Source organism: Clupea harengus, chromosome 5, assembly GCF_900700415.2.
Source record: "Clupea harengus chromosome 5, Ch_v2.0.2, whole genome shotgun sequence".
NCBI lineage: Eukaryota > Metazoa > Chordata > Actinopteri > Clupeiformes > Clupeidae > Clupea > Clupea harengus.
In genome coordinates, this window is record NC_045156.1 from 14,669,793 (window position 1) to 14,690,894 (window position 21,102).

The 21,102-nt window shown below is 46.1% G+C and overlaps 1 protein-coding gene and 1 long non-coding RNA gene across 2 annotated transcripts; both read right to left on the minus strand.

The window, feature by feature from the left end:
* Positions 1-6,622: 6,622 nt before the first annotated feature.
* On the minus strand, positions 6,623-6,928 carry LOC122132909. Its single transcript, XR_006152418.1, has 2 exons — positions 6,840-6,928; positions 6,623-6,809 (listed from the first exon to the last, which is right to left on the minus strand). It is a non-coding gene; the product is annotated as an uncharacterized LOC122132909 (long non-coding RNA).
* A 5,218-nt stretch (positions 6,929-12,146) lies between these two features.
* Positions 12,147-20,786, minus strand: LOC105898142 (adenosine receptor A1-like). Its single transcript, XM_012825150.2, has 2 exons — positions 19,870-20,786; positions 12,147-14,073 (listed from the first exon to the last, which is right to left on the minus strand). The coding sequence occupies exons 1-2, from the start codon at positions 20,208-20,210 to the stop codon at positions 13,404-13,406; spliced, it is 1,011 nt and encodes a 336-aa protein (XP_012680604.1). The 5' UTR covers positions 20,211-20,786; the 3' UTR covers positions 12,147-13,403.
* Positions 20,787-21,102: the final 316 nt, after the last annotated feature.

Genomic DNA, 21,102 nt, shown 5'->3' on the forward strand with positions numbered 1-21,102 from the left:
TTGTATTGCGGTCATTGATTGACGTAGGCCTCACCAACAACACACAGTTGGCAATAGAACTGTCAGTATTAAAGGGTCAGTCTGCGATTCTGATGAAAGGGTGCTGATATTTCAGTTCAACAGCCTGCTGTCCACTAAGCCTGCGCCTACATACTACTTATATTTAAATTGTATTAAATAATTTGCAGTACAATAGGTACGCATATTTAAGGGGGCTGCCAGGATGGGGTACTGGTGGGCTGTTTACATTTACATTTAGTCATTTAGCAGACGCTTTTATCCAAAGCGACTTACAAGGATGTATACATTTACACTGATGGCACACTGCACATCAGGAGCAATTAGGGGTTCAGTGTCTTGCTCAAGGACACTTCGACAGGGAATCGAACTAGCAACCTTCTGATTACTAAACTACTTCTCTACCTCCTGTACCACTGTCACCCTGTTTATAAAACATTCAGGGCTGCAGCCTTGGACGCCTAGGCCTACATTAACACCGTCCCACCTTAATGGGGTATCTGCTTAATGAGACTAATACCAACAGATATACTGAAACCGTTACTTACTGGCCACTAGGCCTACATTAACACTGTCCCAACTTAATGAGGTCTCTGCTTAATGTGACTAATAATGTGACCAATTTTGGCACTGTATTGTATATTTATCTTGTATATTTAGTAAGGTTATTTCGGTTATTATATGTTTAATACGTGTATATTATGTTCAGAGTACTTGTACAGAGTGTATGTTATGTTATGTTATGGTAGGTTGTTGTGCGGTGCCTTGTCCTAAGAATTTCAGTGCCCAGTCTGACCCTGTGTCATTCTGTGCATCTGACAATAAAAGACTTGTGACTTGTGACTTGTGACAATACCAACAGTTATACTGAAACCGTTACTCATTGGCCACTAGGCCTACATTAACACCGTCCCACCTTAATGGGGTCTCTGCTTAATGTGACTAATAATGTGACCAATAACGTAACAAATACCAACAGATATACTGAAACCGTAACTCATTGGCCACTAGGCCTACATTAACACCGTCCCACCTTAATGGGGTCTCTGCTTAATGTGACTTATAATGTGACTAATAATGTGACCAGTACCAACAGATATACTGACTGGCCACTTCCCATTTATGAAAAGAAGAAATGCATTGCGTTCATATAGCGCTCTTCTACTCAGAGCACTTCATATATCATGCCTCGTGGATATGGCCATTAATGTCAGAGGCTATCATGCGAGGCCATATATCCAACCAAGCAGTTTGGGGGCTCAGTATCTTGCCCCGGGTCAGTTTGGGGGCTCAGTATCTTGCCCCAGGTCAGTTTGGGGGTTCAGTATGTTGCCCCAGGTCAGTTTGGGGGCTCAGTATCTTGCCCCAGGTCAGTTTGGGGGCTCAGTATCTTGCCCCAGGTCACTTTGGGGTTCAGTATCTTGCCCCAGGTCAGTTTGACATGCACCTTTGGCCCCTGTGACCCCCAGTCATATGCTCCGCTTCCTAAAGTACAGCCACGCCATCGCTGTGAAGTGCTTTGTCTGAGCGGACTGACTCGCACCCTCAGGGTCAGCTGAGCACAGCCACTGTGGTTGTGGTTACCGTGGTTACCGCGTGTTACAACCAGCCTTTGCTGACTACAACATTGCGAATGACCAGGAGTCACAGGGGCTCGTGTCTAGGGGTATTTTATTAAAGGGGCTCGTGTGTCTACGGGTATTTTATTAAAGGGGCTCGTGTGTAGGGGTATTTTATTAAAGGGCAAAAGCAACAAAGGATTTTAAAATGTTAAGCACAGGTAGAAACGTTGTCAGGGTCAAAAAGGACGTGAGGCCATCCGGTGTTAGCAAAAAGCGCCCCTTAGCCAGGCAGAGTAAGTGCTGGATTCTAATGAACAAATTACCCATGTGCACTTAGGGTCATCATGCACTAGACAGACATAGCTATGCCTCTCTCTGTGTGTGTGTGTGTGTGTGTGTGTGTGTGTGTGTGTGTGTGTGTGTGTGTGTGTGTGTGTGTGTGTGTCTGCGCGCGAGTATGTGCATGTCAGGGGTATAATGCCATGTGTCATGTAATTTTTCTCAGTAGCTGGAGAACACTGAAGATCTATTCTGTATTCTACTCATTTCTGTATTCAAGCTGGTTGAAGATGGAGTGAGACTTGATGAAAGCCAATTTGGAGGAGAAAATGTGGTTTATTCCAGGCAGTATTGTGTGTGGTAAGTCTCAACACACCTAGGCTGTCTCAGACCAACAGAAAACTACAGGCCAGTTACCTAGTACTGGAACAGACAGATTTGCACAATATCAATAAAGATAATCCAATAAGACAATTCAACAGGAAGAAGGCTTGTCTTTAAATTACATTATGTAGTTTTTTTTATTGTATTATTTTTATAATATTTTGTATCATATTGGAAGGCATGTTTTTGTAGGAAACTAGTTGTATAACATCTTAAAATTCATGTTATGCTTTATAGCTCTGCTTGTAAGTGAGGTCACTAGTACAGTGTACGCTACAGTGTGCTAGAGTGCAGTGGCAGTACTTACACCTGACAGGCCACTGCACATGCAAAACAGTTGACAAAAGAGCATGCAATAAATAATAACGTTTTGTAGCCTTACATATACTAGTACCTAGAATGTTCTGGAAGTAATATATTATGTCTTTTTTTCTTTTCTATTTGTTTTAATGATCGTCAGTACCCTCAGGCAGCCCTAGACAGTAAAAGAAGCACTCAGCCCGTTTGATCAGAACAAACCCGTCTCCCACAACGAGTGGTGGAGGTCTACATGAAGGCGGGGTTAACTTCTGACGCAAGATTTTGAAATCGCGCGTTCGCGCAGGGTGTGTTTTTGTGTTTGCATTCACAGTGTGGGTATGATATTAAAACGACTGTGCTATTAACGTTGTGTTCTTTCGATCAATTTTAGTTATTTGTCGTCGCCTGTCATAGACACTACTGCGTTCGTTCATACGCTCCCAAGATACAATCAAGGCGTGTCTTCTTTTTATGGGCTCCTCATAACGTCGAGCGACCGGGGACTGAAACAAGGAACCTGTGCTGTCTCCGTTCAGTGAGTGAGCCACCCGCTGTCCCGCAGAGAGTAGATCGTCTCCCTTTGATCGTTTGGGGGAATATCAGGTAGGATGGCTCCCAAAGACCCACGGGATCAGACATACACCATAATCTCCTTCCTCTTTGATGATGGTTGCATTGAAACAGATGGCCCCGGTGACGGTAAGCAGTTTCATTGTCTCTAGTAACGAATGATAGTTACTGACTCTACTCACTCCAGCTTTTGATTGTGGTAATGTCATGAGCCATTCAAATGAAATTCGTGTGCTTTCCTATAGCATGTGATAGTTGGCTATGCCTGAGCTATGTTGCATAACTTCTCGGAAAGCGAAAGCGGAAAAGTCATAGTCCCGGGCCAGACAAGCTAGCTTACTTTACCTTTCATGTGGTATAGAATAACCAGTTTCCTGTAATCTCACAATTCATGTGCAGCTGAGAGTACCTTAGTTAAACACCACTGGTGTGGCTATTTATATCAATACAACCTATTCACTCTTGAATTATATGACGTTCTCAAATTCTTAAAGCCAACACACTATTCTTATAACCTAAATTTCTCCTCTCTCTTTCTCTCTCTCTCTCTCTCTCTCGCTCTCTCTCTCTCTCTCTCGGACACACACACACACACTCACTACCTGGCTTGGTATCACGGATAAATTTAGTTTATCGTGACCAAAGTCTAGATGAAATTTGCTCAGCATTATTATCTGGCGTGCCCTTATCAAGTAGAGGTGTCCTACTGCACTTTTTCCTTGTGACCAGATTGAGGTATTGGAATTGGACTTGATGTATCTGCTTGGTGGAAGTTTACTGTCTACCTAGTAATCAGCTGTGTGTCATTGGGCCTGACAAACTGCTTGTGTGTCCATCCATCCACATAGATGAAGGATTGGCCAAGATTGGTGCCAAGCTCAGGGAGATCGGTGATGACTTTGATGAGAAGAGGATCCAGCCCCTGATTCAGGACCTTCAAAAAGCATCGTCTGAACAGGTACACTGTGCCTTAAAGTAACACTATACAAGAATTTGACACTTTTTGAGGTATGGTTTTATAGGAAACAATTTTTTTTACCATCCTCAAATTCATTTTGATAGCATATGGTCATGTGAAGGACACCTGTGTCTTTCCCACTAGCCATCCAGGATATGCACTATGTAGTTCTGTGTTTCCTGGCTGGAAGACCTTGCAAAAATGGAAGAAAATCTTTTACAGCATGACATTGCCAGCTTTACTGCCAAAAGACACCAGTTAGTGTGTTGGCATTGGCAAGCCTCTATCAGTTTAAACTGGGCTGTTGGTGGTGTTAGCAAGGTTTTTGCATGCTTTTTAAGTAGTTAGCGTGCTAGTTTTGAAACAGATCTCCGTATTGCTGCCTTAAGTCACCAACAATATTACCATTTATTTTCATCCCTCAGAAAAAATGAATCTAGAAATGGGTAATGAACCACGTTTATGTACATCATAATTTTTTTTAGTGGACTGAATCTTTCCGTTTCTATTCAGCATTGGCTATTTTTAAAGTTTTTTTTCTCTTTTATATTTTAATAAATAAAAGCAATGTTGTATTGAGTAATGAAACATGCTATTCGGCCTCCTACCAGCAGGTGGCGGCGGTGTTCGGCAGCTGTGTGGACACCCTGTGCCAGTCATGGGTGGCGCAGCGATCCGAGGTGGCACCGGAGATGAACATGCTAAAAGCGTCAGTGGCCTTGGGGCTCTACGTGAAGAAGAACTGCCCAGACATGGTGCCCTTCGTACACAGCGCCATGACTAACTTCCTCAACACGCGCCTCGGGAACTGGGTGACTTCACAAGGAGGCTGGGTGAGTGAGGCGGTCGATGTGGGCACTGGATGAATGGGTTGGGTAGTGGGGTACTGACACTGGATGAGTGGGTTGGGTAGTGGGGTACTGACACTGGATGAGTGGGTTGGGTAGGGGGGTACTGACACTGGATGGGAGGTCGGGTAGGGGGGTACTGACACTGGATGAGTGGGTTAGGTAGTGGGGTACTGACACTGGATGGGAGGTTGGGTAGTGGACTACTGACACTGGATGGGAGGTTGGGTAATGGACTACTGACACTGGATGGGAGGTTGGGTAGTGGGGTACTGACACTGGATGAGTGGGTTAGGTAGTGGGGGACTGATACTGGGTGGGTGGGTTAGGTAGTGGGGTACTGATACTGGGTGGGTGGGTTAGGTACACTGGATGATGACTCAACGGTTTCAGATTATGACTCAGGTGAGGCTGTGATTCTCATAGTTTTGTTTTTGAAGTGAAGAGTTGTTTGTGAAGGCAGTTATGACTCAGGTAGTGTGTCAGGTGATCAGTGAAGCTTCAACCCTCTGTGGGTCTGACCTAAAATGTCTGGTATGACATGCTGCCATTCATGGCAAGCTTCAGTAGTCAGGTAAGTGTTTGTGGAACGCACCTCTCAAACGTCAGTAGTCAGGTCAGTGTTTGTGGAACGCACCTCTCAAACGTCAGTAGTCAGGTAAGTGTTTGTGGAACGCACCTCTGCGTCAGTAGTCAGGTAAGTGTTTGTGGAACGCACCTCTGCGTCAGGCCTCCTGCTTTGGCTCTTTTCTGAGATGGCCGCCGTCTTCTGTAGTGTCTGCTCTGAGAGGAGCGCATTGGCCTCAAGCGTTTCTGAGCGTTTTGGAAAAGCTAGTTTACATTAGGGGTTTCTCTCCCTTAAACTTTAAACTAAAGAGAGTTTTTGCGCTCTTAAACCTTAAACAAAAGTGTTTCTCTCCCTTAAACTTTAAACTAAAGAGAGTTTTCACGCTCTTAAACTTTAAACTAAAGAGAGTTTCTCTCCCTTAAACTTTAAACTAAGGAGAGTTTCTCTCCCTTAAACTTGTAAGAGAGTTTCAGGGATGGTGAAATTCAGGTTCTCTGGCTAAATCCCCAGAAGACTGGTGAAGGTTAATTTTCCTAATAATGACATAATTTCCTGCTCACTAATCGCAGTCAGACACCTGCAGCATAAGAGGTGGAACTTCCAGGAATCCAGTCTGAACAAGTTCATTTGAGGTGACCTTCCTATTAGAAAGCACAAACCGGCTTTTCCGCATTCTGTTTATTCTGTTACAAGCAAAGTCGTTCAAAGTGTTTGTCTTCCATGCCTGACGAATATCAGTAATCTGATAGCGCTCTAGGATGTAGCTTTGATTTAGGAACATTTATGAAATCTATAAATCTATAAGATTTTCAGAGTAAGTAGGTGTAATATCTTCGGGTGTGATGTTGGGATGTGCCCTTAAATCTATAAATATATAAGATTTTCAGAGTAAGTAGGTGTAATATCTTCGGGTGTGATGTTGGGATGTGCCCTTAAATCTATAAATATATAAGATTTTCAGAGGAAGTAGGTGTAATATCTTTGGGTGTGATTTTGGGATGTGCTTAAATGATCATGAAGAACATGTACCATTTATAACAAATTACTTTATTATTCTTATCTCAACCAGGATTCAGTTTGATTGAATCATTTGAAAGTAAAATCTAAGAAAAAAAAATCTTTCAGTCAGCAGATCTATTTTTTTTAAATTATTTTTTTTTCCCAGTTTAGCGTGAAGGTGAACAAATTCTGGTCCCATGGGTGTTTTATTCATTCATTCATTTATTTATTTGTTTATTTTCTGTTTTTCAGGACAACGCTGTCTCCTGCTAGAGGCAGCTCGGCTGGGAAAGTCCATACTGAGTTGGCCTGTCAATCAAGACCTCACCACATCCTACACTGTCAATCAAGACCTCACCACATCCTACACTGTCAATCAAGACCGCACCACATCCTACACCTGTCAATCAAGACCGCACCACATCCTACACCTGTCAATCAAGACCTCACCACATCCCCTCTGGAACACACACACCTGTCAATCAAGCCCTCACCACATCCCCTCTGGAACACACACACCTGTCAATCAAGACCTCACCACATCCCCTCTGGAACACACACACCTGTCAATCAGGACCTCACCACATCCCCTCTGGAACACACACACCTGTCAATCAAGACCTCACCACATCCCCTCTGGAACACACACACCTGTCAATCAGGACCTCACCACATCCCCTCTGGAACACACACACCTGTCAATCAGGACCTCACCACCTCCCCTCTGGAACACACACACCTGTCAATCAGGACTGTTGGCTATAAAGCCATGGAAACCATCAGGTCGCTCAGTGCCATCTCCTCAGAATAACAGTCCCATGATGCCCTGGGCTTTATATTAACAGTCCCGTGATGCCCTGGGCTTAATATTAATACAGTCTGTAGTGGAGCCGAGGGCCAACACTGTAGTAGTAGTAGTAGCAGTAGTAGTAGTAGTAGCAGCATTAGTAGTAATAGTAGTAGTAGCAGTAGTAGTATAAGCAGCAGCAGCATTAGTAGTAATAGTAGTAGTAGCAGTAATAGCAGCAGCATTAGTAGTAATAATAGTAGTAGCAGCAGTAGTAGTATAAGCAGCAGCAGCAGCATTAGTAGTAATAGTAGTAGTAGCAGTAGTAGCAGCAGCAGCATTAGTAGTAATAGTAGTAGTAGCAGTAGTAGCAGCAGCAGCATTAGTAGTAGTAGTAGATGTAGTATTAGCAGTAGCAGAAGTAGAAATCACCAAATCGCCAGTACCTCCAAATCACTGCACGCTGATTTTGATTGATTGATTTAGTCCAGCTCACATCACGTGCCTCCTGTGACACACCTGTACCTGTGGATTGCAATCAATGACCGTGAATCATCCACACCAGGTATCATTGTCAGGCCTTTGTAATATTTAATATCAAATTTTGTAATATTTCATAGTTTAGTCTTTCAAATATGTGTAACGAGCTCACAAAAAGCGTGGGCAGCACAGATTCTTTGTGAGCTGCACCAAATCTTTCTTGAACATGTTAAATGTGTGTTGTGTGTTAGTGTGTGTATTTTAAGTCTTTCTGGGGCGGTTGTGTGGTTATCAATGGTGCTGTCCCGGGGTTAGTGTAGCGGCCTTTCACATCCACTGCCAGTCTTTAGAGTGGACGGCAAAGGACAATCACCTGAACACGCACCTACTTCCATCACGTGTCTTAATGTGAATGTCATTTTTAAAAGGCTTTTTAATGATGACTTTTCTAATTCTTCCCTTAAACCATCTTCACTATCCAAGGGGGAAGGGACCATATCAGGGAAGGGGGCATATCAGAGAAGTGTGTCATAGCTAGATATGCTAAATGATATTGTCTAAGAATGTGTTTATCATCATAGTCATGATTGTGTTGGTTATAGTTGTAGTAATACAAACAATATAAATTAACATCTAATCATGACATTGTACCAAAGTATTTTTGGATTGTAATATATATAAACAGTTTGAGCCAGCCATAACGCGTCTCGTCTCGTGTTGATTATTGTTTCCTGATAAAGTCAGAGGAAGTCTACTTTCACGAGGGCTACAGGTAACCAAAAAGAGGACATTGCGTCACGTTCATCGGTTTACTAAAAGCTACTCCTATTTCTTCCTTCTCAAAAATCGTGTGACCAATCGTGTGTTAAAGGGTTTTCGTTCCGTTCTTAAGCCCTCAGCCCACACCCCCTTGCTGTGATTCCCTTCCCCCACCCCACTTCGGGAACCACTGTGGTAAAGCAAACAACTCCAAGGTCACGGGCTTGTCTCTCAAGGAATACACATAGGTATAAAATGTGCACCTTAACTCATTTCGATACAAGTGTAATTGTGGTGAAGGAATACATATAGTGTGATATATGTTATAGTGTGATAAATGTAATATATTCTGTATCTCAGTAAGTAAATTAAACAGAAAGGTGGATATGGATACATTTTCTGTCTAGATCTAGTGTTGTGAGCTCAGAGCAACAAGTACAAGTCCCTTTCCTTTGTCAAGTCAGCTTTATCTATCCAGTTCCCTTTGTAATTTAAGAAAATTAAAGAAATGGATGATAGCCATCTGATCTCTAATCTGTTAAATGTTGCCTGTTGGCCGCAAGCTCCTTGAAATTATGATTTCTATAAGCGAAGTGCAAACTAGTTTCGCTGTGTGGAAAGCAGATTTGGAGCCTTGCCAGTGTGTAATGTAAGAGTAGGCTAAGTGAGTGATCAGTGATGTGATGAAGCGCAGGATAGTATAGGGGTGTCTCTCAAAGTTAAGGATCCTACCCTGGTAGGACCGGTTCTTCAGAGGCTGGGCAAGACTCCTTTCTGGCTTTCGGAGAACAAAAGATGGAACAGTCTAGCAAGTGCGCATTGAGACATTGAAAACGTACGGCCTTCAAATTCCGCGCTACTTAAAAAAAAAAAAAAGGCTCTGGTACGTGCGCATAGGCATGTTGGTGCTTTATGAACGCAGAGGATACTCCAACTGCCATTTGAAAATTAAACAAAGTTGAATTAGATTCAAATGTTGTATTTCCACGAACAATAGTACAATTACAATACCGTTATAATAACTGTCTTCATTTTTAATACATAACATACATAATCATGCCATGTTTGTTTTGTGCATGTTTAAGTGAATAGACTGCACCTACAACTGGATCAGGTCAAAGAAAGCCCACAAAATACCCAAATTAAACAAAAATAACACTAGCTAGATCAACAACGGGAGGGGAAGAAGTTGCATGGATGTTGTTTTCAGATGTAACCACTAGGGGGAGGTATAAGGCTTCTGACGGATGGGCATCCGCAGACCTGACATCCTACACTGCTTGGGTGATGTCATTCATATCAACTAGCCACTAAATTATATATCTGAGTGTATAATGATAGACAATGAAGCTTAATATTTAATCTGTCAACAGAATAAGTGACATGTAAAGTCTATTAAATAATTCAAATAATTACAATTTGCAACTGTGGTTCGGCAACACATTAATTAACCCTAATTGTGGCCATGGTATTTTTATATAGCAATGCAGTAATAGTAGAATCAGAATGAGAAGTATGACTCAGTGCTCAGTGCTGAAACTGGTGTTATCAAACCTTTGCGTGTCTGAGAGATCATTTTGCAGTGTCACTGTTGATGTGTCAGTTCCTGACTCACAGCTTTGAGAAATTGGTTTTGACCTGGAGAATAGACTCCGCTAATGCCTCGGAGGGGTCAGTGTCATTCATCTCCCAGAAAGGAATGAGGGAGAGAGAGAAAGAGAAAGAGAGAGAGAGAGAGAGAAAGAGAGAGAGAGAGAGAGAGAGAGAGAGAGAGAGAGAGAGAGAAAAAAGTGCTGTGTGCAGAATATTCCGACTAATCACAGTGTTAATATCTTTATGTCATTCAATGACTTATCGGTTTCATTTCAACTTGTTGTAGTGGATCATGGGGTGGATAAAGTGCCATTAAGAAAACACATGTGTGTGTGTAATCATATTCATCTTCATCCTGATGTATCATCCATGACATCACTAACATGATGAATGCCACGACCTCTGGAAGCTTCTGGAAAGCTGTGTGTGTGTGTTGGGGGGGGTTCCTAGTATGTGGTTTAAAAACAAACCTGGGTAAGTGAACTCAGACCCCCCCCCCCCCCCCCCCCCTGTTGTCCTTCACCACACATCACTGGTCTCCCTGGTGATGACACCTGTGTTTACACCAGCCCGAAAGGCATGTGATCTCCACAGCAACCCCATCCAGAGTGCTGGAGGAGAAGGCTCGTTATCGTTATGCGTGGTCTCGGTCTTGCTGATGTGCATCTTTTAAAGGGTCACAGGGGGCCATGAATCAGCTGGCTGAAGTAAACACCTCCAAGAGATGCAGCAGTGACCTCTGACCCTCGCTACCACTTTCACCGTTCAAACAGAGCAACATGTCATCAAGCTTCCCAAATGACACTATGTAAATATGAACATGTACCTCTATGTCAGTGAATTGTCTTAATCAGCTTAACTAACACATCCCAGTTTAGTGTCTTTGTTATCGAGCTTAACACACACACATCCCATTATTCTGGTTGCTTTGGGTCTTAACACACACATCCCATTATTCAGGTTGCTTTGGGTCTTAACACACACATCCCAGTATTCAGGTTGCTTTGGGTCTTAACACACACATCCCATTATTCAGGTTGCTTTGGGTCTTAACACACACATCCCAGTATTCAGGTTGCTTTGGGTCTTAACACACACATCCCAGTATTCAGGTTGCTTTGGGTCTTAACACACACATCCCAATATTCAGGTTGCTTTGGGTCTTAACACACACATCCCATTATTCAGGTTGCTTTGGGTCTTAACACACACATCCCAGTATTCAGGTTGCTTTGGGTCTTAACACACACATCCCATTATTCAGGTTGCTTTGGGTCTTAACACACACATCCCATTATTCAGGTTGCTTTGGGTCTTAACACACACATCCCAGTATTCAGGTTGCTTTGGGTCTTAACACACACATCCCAGTATTCAGGTTGCTTTGGGTCTTAACACACACATCCCAGTATTCAGGTTGCTTTGGGTCTTAACACACACATCCCAGTATTCAGGTTGCTTTGGGTCTTAACACACACATCCCAGTATTCAGGTTGCTTTGGGTCTTAACACACACATCCCATTATTCAGGTTGCTTTGGGTCTTAACACACACATCCCAGTATTCAGGTTGCTTTGGGTCTTAACACACACATCCCAGTATTCAGGTTGCTTTGGGTCTTAACACACACATCCCAGTATTCAGGTTGCTTTGGGTCTTAACACACACATCCCAGTATTCAGGTTGCTTTGGGTCTTAACACACACATCCCAGTATTCAGGTTGCTTTGGGTCTTAACACACACATCCCAGTATTCAGGTTGCTTTGGGTCTTAACACACACATCCCTAATATTCTGTGTTCAGGCCTCAGCAGAGGTCAAGCAGAGGTCAAGCCTGAGAGCAGCTTCGTGTTTTCTTCACCTCGCCATGTGAAAGTCCTCCGGAGGACCTAGTGCCATTTCCTCTGATAAGTGCTGCCTGCTTCACTTGTCATTGCACTTGAGTAATCAGTGCCTGAACTGAACAGAGAAATAAAATCATTATTGCCAACAGGTATACTACTGACCCAAAGTAAGAAAGAATACAATTTACTCGCTAGGATTTTTTTTAACTTTCAGATTTATTTCTCTTCCAGTGACAATTCCTCTGACAGCTACATCATAAGGGAGATGAATTTCAAATCAAAACAACAGGAAACAAAACAAATAAACAAAAACAAAACACCATCACAGACACACTCAAACAGTGCCCCCCCCCCCCCACCTCCCACCCGTTTGTCTGCTGACTGATCTGAAACCTTGAGGCCCAGCGGTCCCTCCTCTCTATTGATTACACTAACCCTAAGCTGGGAGAGCAGCAAACAGTAATACTTCACTCTAATATCCCACCCGTCACGTCACACAAGATGGATGCTCACTGGCACACAAGCCTCCTCAGAGGGGCCTCAGTTCAGTTCAGCGTAGGATGCCGGTATGACTTGAACCTCCTCAAAAAGAAAGAGATCTAGAGGAGGTCTCGAGCGTCCCGAAGAAGGAACGTCACCTCACCTGTAGAATCGAGGCCACCAAGGCACCGGTTCTGACATGGTGCCCTCCTGTTGCCCTCATGGTGCCCTCCTCTTGCCCTCCGCCTCTTGCCCTCCGCCTTTTACCCCAGTGAAAGAGCCACGGCTGGAGATGCATGTATTTGCGCTTTGGGGCTTGAGATTGCACAGACTAAGTGGCACATTAGAGAAGAGTGTCTTTGCACAGATGGCAGACGCCGGTGTGAGTGGAGGGGCCGTCCGCTGTGGTTGCCTTAATAGGGCCAAACACATCTGGCACTCATCTGCCACGGGTCATTCACACGCCCAGCTCCGCAATCACACTACATCCCCCGGGTCGGCATCCTTCAGAGTAAAAGTCCTCTCGAAGGTGAGGACTCCAAATGGGTGAGGTGGGTGATCCAGCTGCCTGAAAGCTTTTAATGCCATGTGTGTGTGTGTGTGTGTGTGTGTGTGTGTGGTTGTGTGTGTGTGTGTGTGTGTGTGTGTGTGTGTGGTTGTGTGTGGTTGTGTGTGTGTGTTCAGGAGCCTCGCCACAGTAAAGTGCCAAAGAAGCAGATGGTCCACGTAACACAGATGATCAACACTCCTGATGAATAGACCGCAGGCATGACAGACACTTAGAAGAGACTCTTCACACACCTCCCGTTTGAACTCTCTTTCTTTCTTTATCTCTCTCTTTCCATGTCCATCTCTGCCTCTCTCCCTCTCTACCTGTGTCCAGCTTTCTCTCTCTCTCTCTCTCTCTCTCTCTCTTTCTCTCTGTCCATCCTACTCATGTGTCCCCACTCTTAGTTGTGGTGTGGGGTGGATTCTCAGATGCCGTTGTTGGGCTGCAGCCGGCGCTCGTGGCTTTCCATCCGCTGGATGGGCCGCCCCCGCAGCCTCCCCGTCTCCCGGCAACACACGTAGCGCTCCCAGATGCTCAGGAAGGCGCTGCGGAACTTCTTGATGCGGAAGGCGTAGACGATGGGGTTGACGGCGGAGTTGCCGTGCGTCAGCAGGATGGCGATGTAGATGAGGTACATGGGCTTGTGGCCCTCGGGGCAGAAGAGCGTGATGCAGTTCAGGATGTGAAGCGGCAGCCAGCTGACGGCAAACAGGAAGAGCACCAGCGCCAGAGACTTGGCCAGCTTCAGCTCCTTGCCGTAGTAGCGGCGGGGGTCGGTGTGGCTGGCCGTGACCTTCTTGTTGAGCTGCTTGTGGATCATGTAGAAGATCTCGGCGTAGATGGCCAGCATCAGGACCAGCGGCGGCAGCACCCAGCCGAAGAAGTTGAAGTAGACCATGTACTCCATGCTGATGACGTTCTCGAACTGGCACACCACCACGGGGTTGGCGCCCAGCAGCGTGCCGTTGCTGTCGTCACGGAGACGCTCCAGGTTGTTCCAGCCCAGCATGGGCGTAAGGCCCACCACGATCGCCACCAGCCAGCTCACGACCACCGCTATCCCCGCCCGGCGCCGAGTCACAACCCGCTTATAACTGCAGACAGACAAGGAGAGAAGGCAAGACAGGTGAGTGGCCTAACAGACAGACAGGGAGAGAAGGCAAGACAGGTGAGTGGCCTAACAGACAGACATGTACCATTTTACACAGTCAAAAAATGATCAATTGAAAGAGGCAGTCTGGCAGGGAAATAGATGGAGATTGATGTCAGCATCGATCAGGTCAGGTTCTTTCTCCTCTTACTGTTGGAGATGCTGTAACTCATAGATGGGCCAGGTAGCGTCTGGCTATAGAAAAGACCCATCCCAGATCAAACCTCATGGCAGAGCCTGATGGACACTGGCATAAGCATGTTTGGACAGCGCCCCCTAGTTGCAGAAGCATGTTTGGACAGCGCTTCCTAGTGGCAGAAGCATGTTTGGACAGCGCTTCCTAGTGGCAGCAGCATGTTTGGACAGCGCTTCCTAGTGGCAGAAGCATGTTTGGACAGCGCTTCCTAGTTGCATAAGCATGTTTGGACAGCGCTTCCTAGTGGCAGAAGCATGTTTGGACAGCGCCCCCTAGTCACCGATCGCGGTTACACCGCTGGGGGAGTCCTAACTCCGGCTCCACACAGAGCCGTCTTCCTCAGTGGCTTGTTCTGTGCCAAAACACCAGCGCTCTCTGGAAGCGCTCCAGCCCTGGCAGGCGTCTGTGCCAGCGCCATATGCTACTGGGGCGCTGCTGCTCCTGCCTGCTGCGGTGCTAAGCAGGCCAGATCACCCCCCCCCCCCCCCCCATCTGCCCAGAGACTAGTGTTTATATGGCGGAGAGAGAGGGGCCTCAGATGTCCACACTGTCTTTGTGGTAAGAGTATCTAGCCGACTCTGAAAGACCCCTGTGTGGTTAAAGTATCTAGCCGACTTTAAAACGATTCTGCGTGGTTAGAGTATCTAGCCGACCCTAAAACGACCCCTGGCCTGAACAGGTGGGTATCCATGCAGAATGCAGCTGTTACCTTGACGCCACTGTGATGTCATAGCTCTCTGCAGCTGTCTTAAGCTAAAGCAAAATTCCCAGTGAGTGCATACATATATATATATATATATGTGTGTGTGTGTGTGTGTGTGTGTGTGTGTGTGAGTGTGTGTGTGTCTCAAAGGTCCCTCCTGAAGTTCACATTTATTCCACCTATCTTATGCTACACTGAGGCTAGTATTTATTCATCTCCTCCACAGTGACATATGTATAGCTTCCTATGAGCACAGAGCAGTTCAAAAAGTTGCTGTCGACACGAGGGCTGTGAGATGTGAAAGTTTGAAGATAACTCTTCAGACACACGAGAGATAGTTCTGATAGTTGGAATGAAAGCAGAGTAAATTAAGCCATCGTTCAGTAGTGACACATGTGCTGAGCGCTAGGGGCTATCATCACAAAAGCAGTCTACGGTGACTGTGATGAAACACTGTCTGCTGAAGCACTGACGAGATTCTGATCTCTCCGAGTGAAAGACTGAGCTCTACCGACTCTCCCCCCCACCCCACCCCACCCCACCACCACCACCCCACCAACTCCCCAAACACAATCAAACCCCCCAAACACAAATGAACACCCCCCCCCACAGCTCACAATTGAAAGGGATTTGGGGAGTTCTAGTGGAGGACATTACATGCATTGCAGTTAGTCATTTTGCAGACAGTTAGCAGACAGTTCCATCCAAAGTGAAATGCATTACAGGTGCGCAACACCTTTTATTAGTGTGGTTGAATCTGTTTCCCCCGAGAATCGAACCTTGAACCGGTGCTGTTATCATCTTGCTCTATCAGTTTTACCACAGGCACTTTAAAAAAGAAAGATTCGGAGTGTGCAGTGTGAGCTTCAGTGTGAGCTGAGACACACACTACATACACACACACACACACACGCGCGCACACACACACACACACACACACACTGTGTACACTGAAGAGACCTTTTGACCAAGAAAAAAAAAAGGTCTATGTGGAATCTTTATCTTTTGAAAGAATCTGTGAAGAATGTTCTAGAATGCAGCACTTTTTTGCACACTACTGGGCCAATGTGAAAAGCAGAACACCATGACCAGAACTGAATGGATGCCATTGGACTATTGTTCATCATTTTTGGACAACTGCCCTTTCGAAGCCAACAAGGGCAACTGTCCAAATCTGTAGCCTGACCGCCTTCAACTCCGTTTTTATGAGTGGTGTTCTGAAGTCTGGCGTGAATCATCACCAGAGCCAAATTGGAGTCATTCAAACACCTAGCAAAGAACGCAGGAACGACCTGAGACTCACCTGCTCTGGGTGAACTAAATGATTAATGGCCCATAAAGAGTAAAAGACAGCTTGCTCTTTGGATCATTAGGGTTTATTAAAACAAAAAAAAATATTCATCTTTTCAAAGAATTCAACTTCAGAGATTAAATAAAAAGGAGGATTGAGGAGAATGATGGACTGAGATAGTAAAGGTAGAACAGGAAGTTCTGTGTCGAGGAGGGAACCTCTGTGTAATTCTTTGGAATTCTTCATTTATTATAGAAGGGATGTGGTGACTAATTCACCTTCAAACTGCAGATGAAAGCCCCCACCAAAATACAGCCGTCTGATGATAATGATTATGCAGATGCAATTAATCAGACGGATCCAGAAGAGGAGACGGCGTAGGGGTGCGAGAGTAGACGGCGGGAGGAGACGCCGTAGGGGTGCGAGAGGAGACGGCGGGAGGAGACGCCGTGCTGATGAAGAGCGAGAGGAGACGGCGAGAGGAGACGCCGTGGGGAGACGGCGTAGGGATGAAGAGCGAGAGGAGACGGCGAGAGGAGACGCCGTAGGGATGAAGTGCGAGAGGAGACGGCGGGAGGAGACGGCGGGAGGAGACGGCGTAGAGATGAAGGTGTCGCTGCGAGAGCAGTCATTCACACACGAAGGCTATGATGCAAAGCCAGTCTGATGGATTTGACATTATGCTTCTGATTTCAGGGTACGAAAAAGGGCCTTTCTGCACACACACACACGCGGGCACATATGAGCACACACACACAAACAGACAAACACTCAGGTACACACGTGCTCTCGCTCTCTCACACACACACACACACACACACACACACACACACACACGTAAACAAACAAACACACAGACACACACAACCAAGCAGCTGACTCCGGCACAAGTCTGGCACTAATCTGGCAGAGATCCATAACAGATAAGGTTCCGATGCGTTCCGCTACTTCAAGCCCCATTGGCCCCTTCGTCAGGTCAGCCCCATGACATCACTGTCTTATTAAATCACAGTACAGCACAGATCAGTTCAGCAGGTGGGTGTCTCATTATCGGACACTTTTGGTGTCCGTCAATATCATCTCCATGGGGACGGTGTGATTAAGAAGAGGACACCGGCCGCTGAATCTGCTAATGCTAACGAGCGTAGCTGCCAATTAGTCTGGCGGGCTGTACGGAGCTGAGCTCACTGATCCTTGCTGCCCAGTTCATGCCGGCCCCATTTCTAACTCAATCAACAATGACAAGCCTGTCCAACGTCTACCGAGACAAACTGGGCTTTTCACAAAACTAAAGAATGCCAAGTGACTGACCAGTACCCACCATGTGAGCGTTCTTCATGAGGCAGACTCATAGGAGTATTTATACTGGGGTAGGGTTATGAAGGGTTATAACCTAACCTATATAACCTATATATAACCTATATGGTGGCACGGTGGCTCAGTTGCTTGCACTGCTTGCACTGCCGCCTCACAGCAAGAAGGTCATGGGTTCGATTCCCACATGGGGCGCTGTTGGCTCTGGGGGGCAGGTCCTCCCCAGAGTGCACAGTGCTCAAGTGGGCTATCTCCCGGGCCTTTCTGTGTGGAGTTGGCATGTTCTCCCTGTGTTCACAAGGGGTTTCCTCCACTAAGGACCCCAACAGAAAAAAACATGCAAAATAACAGAACACATGTCCATCCCTGACCACAGATGGACAGTTCACTTCACTTGGTCCCCGGGCGCTACAAGCTGCCCACTGCTCCTGGGGGGTCCTTGAGGAAGGACGGTCCAGGATGGGAAAAAGCAGAATCTAAATTCACAGCGACCTCAGGCCTACCTGCGTGTGTGTGTGTGTGTCCTGTGTCGCCTCCATATATGCACGTGTGTGTTCCAGTGTGTCGTGTGTGCCATTAAAAACCTGACAAAGGTCTTAATTATTATATTATTATAACCCTAACCCACCATGTGAATGTTCCTTATGGACAGGCAGGCAGACTCATAGGAGTATTTATACTGCTGTGTGTGTGAGAAAAGCCTAATACGGATGACAGTCTATCTGGCCGTGGAGCGAGCGCTGAGTTAGTGTGTGTGTGTGTGTGTGTGTGTGTGTGGCCGTGGAGCGAGCGCTTAGCGCTACAGTGCCTCTGTGGAATTCAGCATCTGAGAGGAGAGGAGAGGAGAGGGCCTCAGGCAAACACTGCCCACCCAGCCAAGCTGTTTGCCCCCCCCCCCCCCCCCCCCCCCCCCCCCCCCCCCCCCCCCCCCCTCTGACCGCAGGTTTGGGGTTAGGGTTAGTGTGTGTTTGTGTGTGTGACAGCAGGTTTGGGGTTAGGGTTAGTGTGTGTGTGTGTGTGTGTGTGTGTGTGTGTGTGTGTGTGTGTGTGTGTGTGTGTGTGAGTGACAGCAGGTTTGGTGTTAGTGTGTGTGTGAAAGCAGGTTTGGGGTGATGCCACTGCTAGCTGGAGGGCCACCAGAGACAGCAAAACACAGCACACCTCCAGAGCCTCGTGGAGAACACACACACACACACACACACACACACACACACACACACACACACACACACACACACACAACACAGCACACCTCCAGAGCCTCTTGAAGAACAACACACACACACACACACACACACACACACACACACACAACACAGCACAGCTCCAGAGCCTCGTGGAGAAAACACACACACACACACACACACACACACACACACACACACACACACACACACACACAACACAGCACACCTCCAGAGCCTCGCGGAAAACAACACACAAACACACACACACACGCCCACACACACACACAACACAGCACACCTCCAGAGCCTCGTGGAAAACAACACACACACACACACAACACTGCACACCTCCAGAGCCTCATGCAAGCAATCACACTATACAGAGTACGGCCAGAGGGGTTTTGTTTCACAGTCACTTTAAGCAACTGTTGATCCAATCATTCAATATGTTCCTGTGCACATATTCATACTTTGGGGATTGTTCAGTGATAAAACCACACGGATGGGGTTTATGTGTACGATTTATGGGTGGCTCTGCCTTTTCAATTACTTCTGAGGCAGCAGTGAATGAAAGCCTAGGCACACAAAGGAGATGTATATATATAAAAACAGTGAGTAAGTGTGACCTTGAGGAATGGCACTGGTGGTGATCAATGTTATCATTTTTTTCTTACCCTGGTGGGGATTTTCAAACCAAACCTGAAGCAGTTATTAGCCTCAGTTCGTCTTTGGAATTTGCCTCCCGAGGACCACATCATAAACATATCTGTTCTTTTGAGAAATGCAAGCCAGCATTCGTCTCTGTAGACAATGATTTCTACGCGAAACCAATGATATTTCTGGATATAATTAATGTTTCTCATCAAATTTAGAATGTACTGATTGTACTTATTCAATTACTGAAATGCTGACACCGTATTATCACGGACTTTGCAAAACATCTCTGAACTATTGGTAATATTATATTTCATACCACAGAAATAGATTGACATTTAGTAGTGAGGTGGGGTCGATGTGCACCCTTGCTATGTCATGAAAGCGGAGCTCACCTCATTGGTATCTTCACTCTAAGATAGCGATCAATCGCTATGGCTAGTAGAGCCAGGATAGAACTTTGCGTCAACACCAGCACGGTGCAAGCCACCAGGAGGCAACTGTAGAAATGCGTCTTGAGTCCGATGCTTATGGTGATGGCCAGCGGAATCACTAGGGCACCCACCGCGATGTCCGCCAAAGCCAAAGAGACGATGAAGTAGAAGGTCGTGTCCCGCAGGGAGCGATTGATCCGCACAGCCCAAACCACCATGATATTACCAATGACCGAGGAAAGGGCGATCACTGCCTCCATACCAATGTAGAGAGACTGCGAGGGAGGTAAACCCGCAGGCATCCTGGTGTGTGCAAGTCGCGGGCTCCTATCGGCGCGAAGTGCAATGTTACTCTCTTAAATTAAAAAGGCGCAATGGTGTAGCAAATAAACTTTCTGAACCAGTTCATTCCACGGACGTCCTCTTCCAAGGGTCAAATGCGCAGTCATTTCCAGTCTCTCACCAACTTCCATTGTTTACATGTTCAGACGCGAACGTGAGCAGACAGCTTCCCCTGTAAACTATAGCGGAGTCTTGAACTTGCCCCTGTGCCTATATACCATACTAGTGTCCATGTCCAGCTCTCCAGCCCAGCGCGCTATTCCGACAGGAGACAGGATGACTCATGTTACTTCCCACGGTGTTCTGGACCGCAGCTACACACACACAGGTCGTCCTTAGTCACAGTTCCAACGGAACTGACATATCCCGTTTATTTTTTGAAGTCCACCGCAGTCTCGTGAAACTCATAACTGTACCTCAATGACGCTCCATAAAAAGAGGCAAGTGGTGTTTTTGTCTTCCGTGAGCGCGGACTAGAGACGGTCTGTAGCTGTACTGCGCCCTTTGATGAATAACCTGACCGTCTCTTACTTTCTCTCCTTACAACCTTTGCCTCAGCTCGGTATTCGTGCGTGGTCACATGCTAAGTCCGAGACCAGCCAATCATTTTCACTGTGTAATTTTCAACAAGCGGAGGTGAATTAGGCATTCTTGCATCCCAGCACAAGGATCAGGCGAGTGCCAGCAATTACTTCATTTTCAAAAAGCCCAAACTGAAGAAAAAGTAAACGTACCCAAAGCGTAATTGATTTGCACTTAGCAGCTTTTCCCTTTTTACGGTAACGTTACTTAAGGGAGGTGAAATGCCCGAGGGAACATTGGGGGATGTCTGCCTTCACCGTGAAAGGTGGA